Source organism: Triticum aestivum, chromosome 7D (genome assembly GCF_018294505.1).
Source record: "Triticum aestivum cultivar Chinese Spring chromosome 7D, IWGSC CS RefSeq v2.1, whole genome shotgun sequence".
Taxonomy (NCBI): domain Eukaryota; kingdom Viridiplantae; phylum Streptophyta; class Magnoliopsida; order Poales; family Poaceae; genus Triticum; species Triticum aestivum.
This window is the reverse complement of record NC_057814.1, coordinates 129,753,543-129,760,783: the sequence shown is the minus strand read 5'-3', so window position 1 is coordinate 129,760,783 and position 7,241 is coordinate 129,753,543. Positions and strand designations below refer to the sequence as shown.

Here is a 7,241-nt window from a genome sequence, read left to right as displayed (position 1 = left end):
TAACTATATTTTTAAATGAAAATTTAGAGAACCATAGTGGACACAAATAAGCTTTCAATATTTGACTTTGAATTATGGTTTTCAATATTTGTTCTTCTAAATACCGGGCTCCAAGGAGACGGTAGCCAAAAATTCGCAGTGACGTATAAACGTGTTTCTGTTTCTTATACAGCGACAAGTTGGCATCAGTTTTTTTTTTTCAGCTTTTTAATTATGGGAACACACTTCACTTGATCAGGCTGGAACAACAAGCGCTCACGGCTGAGAGCAGTGATTAGAGGTGAACTAAAGTAACGCAGTGCCAATTAAACGCAATAAGAGTCGCGCAAGGGGCGCTCCCTCGTTGGGTCCACGTGGATTTTTTTGCTGTGACGATAGAAAGAAAAAAAAAGGGTGAAAACGCATCGATCTCTGCTCGTTAACGTGCCTCGTTGGAGAACCCACGCACGCGACCTCTTTCTCGCTGGTTTCATCTCCTCCGCCCCCACGCCCCTCGTCCCCTCCGCTGTTGCTCTGCCGCCGCCACCGCCGCCTATTCCTCCGCCAAATCCACCGCACGAGGGCTAGCCTGCCCACGCCTCCACCTCGCGCCTCGTCGCCATGGTCACCGCCCCCGCCGCCGGCGAGGCAACCCCGCTGGATCTTCCCCTCCACCCACCCTGGTTTGGCGTCCGGAGATGTGGAACGGGACGTCCATGAGGTGGGGCTACCTTCACCTCCGCCCCACCCTTCCATGGGGCTCGCTGAGCTGCCAGCCGACCGTGATGGATGCGGTGGCGAGGACGACAGGCAGCCCCCCCGGTGAGGTAATTTCTCCCATCCCCTTCCTCCCTCTAGTGGCCTGCTGCTGCTCCTCAGAAAATGGTCACCTGAATTTTGGGCGAAAACAACTCCTCTGAACCAAAGTATTTTCCTGTGCTTGACTAGCGATTCAGAAAACAGTAACTGTATATATATATATTCATGGTTAATTGATGACTACCAGAAGGTAGTTGCCTCTGATTTCTTTTACCTCCTTTGTGCTGATGGTAGTTGCTTCCTGCATATATCGATCATCATATTCGTCTTGTGGATATAATTAGTCTCCCATCTGGAATTCATTTTATTTTATCGAGTTAATGAATGTGTTCTTCAGGGTTGTCTGCCCTTGTGTCCCCAAATCATACCTACATGCATATGCGGAACAAAGTTTACTAATTCGAGGACGACCACAATGAGGCTCTCCTACCCAACCCGCTCTTGAGCAAATTGACGTTGTTTTCCTTTTTGGGGGATAATTTTCCGTGCTGATTTCGATTTGCAGATTAGATAGTTGGGTTTTTCTTGCATCTTGATATTTGTTGTGTAGGAAGCTGTGCAAGCAAGAGCCGCACTTGTGCAATTTCAAGGCATTCCTCTTCTTCACCAGGTATAAATTGTGTTCGGGAATAAGAGTGCAGGCTATAGAACTATGACAGTGCAGTAGGTAGAATGCTTATTTGTACATGGGTTGATATGTTTAGAATTTGTCCTTTTACTATGTTTCTGATGTAACTGAAGAGTGAACTACTTTACTGTACATACAGTATATTCTATTGCTAAGTATTGTGGTTGACATGGAACTGTTGACTTAAACCCGTGTATCTGGGAAGCTGGTTGTAGTGTTGTACTTAGACCAAAACTGCCTTACTTCTAGCCTCCAAGCAATGCCAGTGTAGAATTAGTTCCTGCCAAATATTATTAGTTTTTTTGGATTGTGGTGGTTTCTTCCCTGTTCTTCCTCCCTTTCTTTTCCCTTTTTAAATAAATGTTCCTGCCTTCTATCAAATTATCTCACTTACTGTAGACATTGCGTTCTTGTTGAGAATGATAGGTTTCACTGATTTGACATCGAAATTTTGCTTACTATTTCAGTATCCATGCCTTTTATTGTAGCGCCAGTAGATCTTCTCTTCTCTCCAGGTTTACTGTGAGATGATATATCTATTTCAGTATTTCTGTAACATATAGGTTTGACCAAAGGATGGCTGTGTTTGCTGAAACAAAGTTGCAAAGAGATGGCATCGAGTTGAGTACAGGATTCAGAGTGATAAAGGTCTCTGATGATTCGATTGCAGTGAAGTACAAATCATCTGGTGGAGAATCATTGGTGCCATATGGGATGGTCGTTAACATCTCATCGAACTATCGGTGTTCCTTTGTTTTTGGATGCAGGATCGGAGGACGAACCTGTCATACTCGCAGCACGCGTCGCTGGTGTACATGCCGGTGCCGACCAAGAAGGTGGCACCCTTCTTTCATGTTGGCACTTAGCTTCTTGGACGTGGGGATTTGTTGCATTAATTATAGTGATGGTTGATGATGTTTCAGTTTCCCTGTATGCCTTTTGAAATTGTGACCCGCGAGTGGTTCAGATGATGTAGTTCAGTAGATAGGTTTTGCGATTTTACAACATCTTAGCTATCTGCCGCTGCGTCCAACAACCATCTTCTAATCTCCTTATTTCATGCCATTGTTGGTACCTTGCAGATTTCGTATGCTCCAGGAGGAGCAGGTGGTGTACGAGGCAGCCAGGTAAATCGGCTGCATCCACCCATTGTTATGGTAGTGGTATCAATCCAATTACCTTGAGTTCATCTTACACCTAGCTGACTTTGGTCTGATTGTTTTCAAATGGATAGTTGCAATGGAGGAGGATGAGATCCACGGGGAGGGCTTCCTGGAGATATCACAACATCTCCAAATGTTACAACAAGGAGAAGAAAAGGCAAGATGTTTAAGGCTGGTGCACCCTGTTTAAATGAAGTAAGCTATGTATGTAGGAATGAGTACTGCAGATCTGAGACACCAAAGTACCAAACACTTGATAATTCAAGCACAGTATTACTACCTGAAAGATCGGCATTCAGTAGTCAGTTTAGTGGTGAAGAATTAACATGTAATTATAGTTTTTCTTGTTTGAGTACAACAAAAGTAGTTTCTTCTTTTGGGGAAAGAGGTCAAAACTGGCTCCAGATAATTAATATGGTCCATGTTGTATAAAGAAATATTTTATCTTAGGAAGATGTATACTACACAAATGTAACATATATTATTCCATACATGTGTATTTTCCATTTTGGTAATAAAACAATTGTTCACAGATGCTTGTCACTGTCACATTTTCTTCACATGTTTTCCATCACCACCCCTATTAAATATATGCCTACTCCCATCAAACCATCATTCTCCTTACTTTGCCTGGTTTAGTGGTTTTACAGTTTGGTGCTGAACAATATGAGAAAGCTGCTGCTGGAGGTGGTGGATTCGAGGGCGGTTTTGAAAATCCTATTGAGGATATTTTCGGTTCTCTTATGACCGTACTGGCAGAATGAATGATGTATGCCATCTATTCTGACTTGTTAATCTTGTCTACTGCTACAGCAATGGATAAATTTGTCGGGTTTCCCCTGTTGGTTACATTTTCATTGCTCTACTGTATGGAAAGCTGTTAAAACTAAAGAATGGCAACCTGTGGTTACTTCATACCATGGATTTGGTACAACACTGGATCTATTTTATTAATCCATCTGAATAAGCAGAACTAGACCCCATGGCAATTAAAATGTTGGTTTAGAATATATAGTGGCTTATATTATTTGCATATAGAATAATTTTTTGTGGGCTATATGGAGCATCAGTTTAGCACATTTAACATTTGTTGTTACTAGGAATGCATATAGTTAGTTACTATTACCTTATATAGACTTGCAATTGCCTCATCTCACAAAATTGCATGTTACTATACGCATCTCAAATAATTCTTTTCGGAGGTCAATGACAAGAGGTGAATGGTATATTGGTATTGTACAGAGTCTTCAATCCAAAGGTATAAAAATAATGCAGTGCCATAAAAATTTCTACTTGTTATAGTGCAGTTTTGACTATGTCAAAAAGGTGTGGGTGCACATCATTTACATTGGTCTATCATACAAAAATGCAGGGTAATGCTTGCTGGATATATGGACTGCCACAACCCACAGGTATTACATTTTAGATGTGGTTTTTAATATCTTTTCTTTTCTGCTATTCTTATGATGCTGGACTGATTCAACTCCATTATGCACAAATTAATTCCTTACTTGCACCCTTCATTCAGAAATCAGGTTCTATAGTTACTGAGAAAGAGTATATACATCACCAACTCATTTTCAGTTGGACATTTCATTTTTCAGAATTATTGTTTGTTTAATAATGCTGCAGGTTTCCCATCGACAGATTCCAGTTGGTGTTACAAAGGATATATGCTCATTGTATTTGTTGATGTTGAAGCATCAGTGAGATCACATGAATGCGGAATCAGGGTGCTTATGAGATCACATGAATGAGGTATTACACCCGCTCCAAAAGTTTCTCAAATATACTCTAAATTTGTTGTATGTATGATGTTTCCGTTGTTCATTTCTGTTATTTTTATTTTTAATCCTAATAAGAATACAAACAGTGCCCATATTCTTGTGTTGTATACAAAGTGCCCATATTCTTGTGCTATTATGACAAATTCTTTAGACACATAGAAGTCACATCTGGTTTACAACATATCTATCATTATGAAATTATATTAATACTATACATCTTATCCGTCAGTCACTCTTCGTAATCCAAAGGAACTTCTAGCCCGGAATCCAACTGAAACTAAATAATAATAAAATTTCAGAAAAAGTTTGTTGTGTATGCATGGAAATACACTATGAATCTCCAAATGTTCAGTGGTAAAATCTTGCAAGATGAAGAAGGTAGTTCTTTTTTTAATGGTAAAGCATGTATTGGATGATAGAGTGATAGCATTTCAACCTCAGTGTTGCATATTACCATAAGGATTTAGTTAAGGTCAGACCTTTGCTTTAATAGTTTCTTCTAAACTGGACACAAACCCCATACCATATCTTTGAGACGGAGTTGGTTCGCACTTGTATTGCTGGAGGGCCTCGACGCGCCTCTGTGAAGCCATTTTCATGCAGGTTCACACATATTTGTCTTCCACATATAGAAAACTAACAGACGTTAGCATCAGGTTATTTGTTTTCTTTTGTAAAAGGTATGGAAGCTTTAGTCTAATTAACAAACGGAAGCTTTACTGAGCAAGACAGAAAAATAAATAAAATTACGACATGAATTGAATCAACATTTTAAATGCCAGCCAGATCAAAAGAAAAATATTTTTTTTTTACATAATACTTGTTAGAATTATAGAAAAAAATGAAGTCCTCCCTGATGCTGGATAGAACCTTCTCCAGCTCCTGTTTAGTAGGGCACCAACTACTTTGTTGTATGCAAAAACATGATGAGGTCCATCGGCTCCTGAACCAAGTAGGGAAATAGTTCCAAAAGATAGACCGCCTTAAATAAGTGCATTTTTTGATTATTTCATGAAGCAGAGAGTATTTTAATAAGCCGTACGGTACTAATTATTTCCTATGTTGCGAAGTATAAAGATAGGGCCTCAAAATTTCAGTACTACTATCATTATCTTGGATCAGATGATGTTGGTTTTGTTATTCTACATGCCCTTTTGTAGTGCGTGAGGGACACAACTATGGTGCTCTTTAGATTGAGAATGTCAAAGCCGGCTTGTGCAGATTATTTCGAAAGAGACAGCGGTTGCTATGGTTTGTATATTCAAAAGGAAAATGTATCTGTTCAAGGCAGTGAGGTATGTCCCATGTTTACTCATACACACAACCTGTCTTGTACTTCCTGGTGGCAATACATTATTTGATATCATCTCTGTCTATTATTATTCGGGTTGATGTATTGGTTCTGTTTATCTCTATTATTAGAAAGTACTTGCAGCAGTGTCTTTCGGCTATAGCTAAGGAAGAAATATTCTGACATTTGTAGCTTCTAAATGTATTGTAGCACATTTGGATAAATTCTTCATTATCATAACAAATGTGATGATGCAGGTCTACAGACAGTTCTGAAATAAGCACTAGAAAATATGTTTGTGTGCGATGACCATATAAATAAATATGGTCTATCTCCAGTCTGAGTAATAGTGCTCAGACAAGTCAAATTCTATATTTTAGATTAGTGGTACATATTGTCGTCTTAGTGATACCTTCAATTGGAGCGTTGTATATGACGGTAAACAACCAGTTCTGCAATCCACTTTTATTCATGCAATTATTTTTTGGAGCATTATATATTGCTTCCTGCATCTATACTTTTATCATATACTCCCTCCGTCTCGAATTAGCTGTTGCAGAAATGGATAAAAATGGATGTATATAACTAAAATACGTCTAGATACATCTATTTCTGCAACAAGTAATTTCGGACGGAGAGAATATATGTGTGAGCAAGCAGATAGACGAGGAGGCCGAGCCATCCGCGAGGGCGTCGACATCATCTTGCCCCTTGCCTTGTGGGGCGGAGGATGAGGAGGCAGGGAAGTCCACACCGCCGCCGTCGTCATTCTCGCCTTCGAGCGAAAGCGGGTGTTGAACGTGCTTGACCGAGGGTGTCGTGAGCAACCTGATCGTTTATGTAACCTAAGACTAATGCCTGTTGCACCACATGCGCCCGTTGATATCTATGATCTATGATGTCAGCTGCTTTTCTCTTAGAGACGATCCATTTTCTGAATATGTTGCATTTGTAATACTTTTTCTAATAATTCCGGTCAGTTACTTGCACATACATATATTCCTGTGCTTTCAGTCTGATTTTATAATAATGCATAATACAAATAGGACAGGGACAGTGCAGGTACACAGAGGACTGTGGAATAAGCGCTAAGTTCATGCTATTGTGTTACGCGAACTGGAAAATGCTAATGGAAATGGATGCATACATTACTACACATAATAAGGTGCAAGGGGCGCACCCCAGCAGCGCGGTCAACTATACGTTTGCACTGACGTTCGTACAAAGTAGGCAAGTGCAATCACTATCAAACTGATGGAATCATGGAAATGTGAGGAAGCTTCTCGTGGCTTCTTCCCGTCGCCACGAGCAGGAAGCCTTCCAGGAAACAACTTCAGGTCGTTATCTATGCTAAGCCACAAAAGGGTCCTATTTCTTTTTCCATAAAAGAGGTGAGCTGGGGCCTGGGGGCAATCGACAGTTCTGTTCTTTATGCAATACAAATACTACAATTTCCATAAAAGGGGTTAAATTATTTTTCCATAGGCTACAGAGATGGTGTAAGAACAACTACTACTGAACTTGATGAACATTTTATCTTGTAAAATTTACTGGAATTACATGGTCTAACGTAA

At 40.0% G+C, this 7,241-nt stretch overlaps 1 protein-coding gene across 29 annotated transcripts; it reads left to right on the top strand.

The window, feature by feature from the left end:
• The first annotated feature begins 441 nt into the window (after positions 1-441).
• LOC123163922 (uncharacterized) lies at positions 442-6,664 on the top strand. Of its 29 annotated transcripts, none has more exons than XR_006482089.1 (8): positions 442-806; positions 1,990-2,074; positions 2,194-2,262; positions 2,509-2,553; positions 2,661-2,746; positions 3,240-3,358; positions 3,962-4,001; positions 4,237-6,664. XR_006482089.1 is itself a non-coding variant. In XM_044581328.1 (8 exons), exons 1-6 carry the CDS (start codon positions 769-771, stop codon positions 3,334-3,336), a joined length of 420 nt encoding a protein of 139 aa, XP_044437263.1. In that variant the 5' UTR covers positions 442-768; the 3' UTR covers positions 3,337-3,358; positions 3,832-3,847; positions 3,962-6,664. The 29 variants fall into 29 exon arrangements, 7 of the variants coding, with proteins under 7 accessions (XP_044437263.1, XP_044437262.1, XP_044437261.1 ...); XR_006482086.1 differs by having other exon boundaries at positions 4,222-6,664; XR_006482087.1 differs by having other exon boundaries at positions 3,240-3,847.
• The last annotated feature ends 577 nt before the right edge of the window (positions 6,665-7,241 follow it).

Coding starts and splice junctions, on each gene's coding strand:
- LOC123163922 (XM_044581327.1), top strand. CDS start 769: ATGCGGTGGCGAGGACGACAGGCAGCCCCCCCGGTGAG. Junction 807..1,989: donor CAGGCAGCCCCCCCGGTGAG/GTAATTTCTCCC, acceptor TGTAACATATAG/GTTTGACCAAAGGATGGCTG. Junction 2,263..2,508: donor TGCCGGTGCCGACCAAGAAG/GTGGCACCCTTC, acceptor GGTACCTTGCAG/ATTTCGTATGCTCCAGGAGG.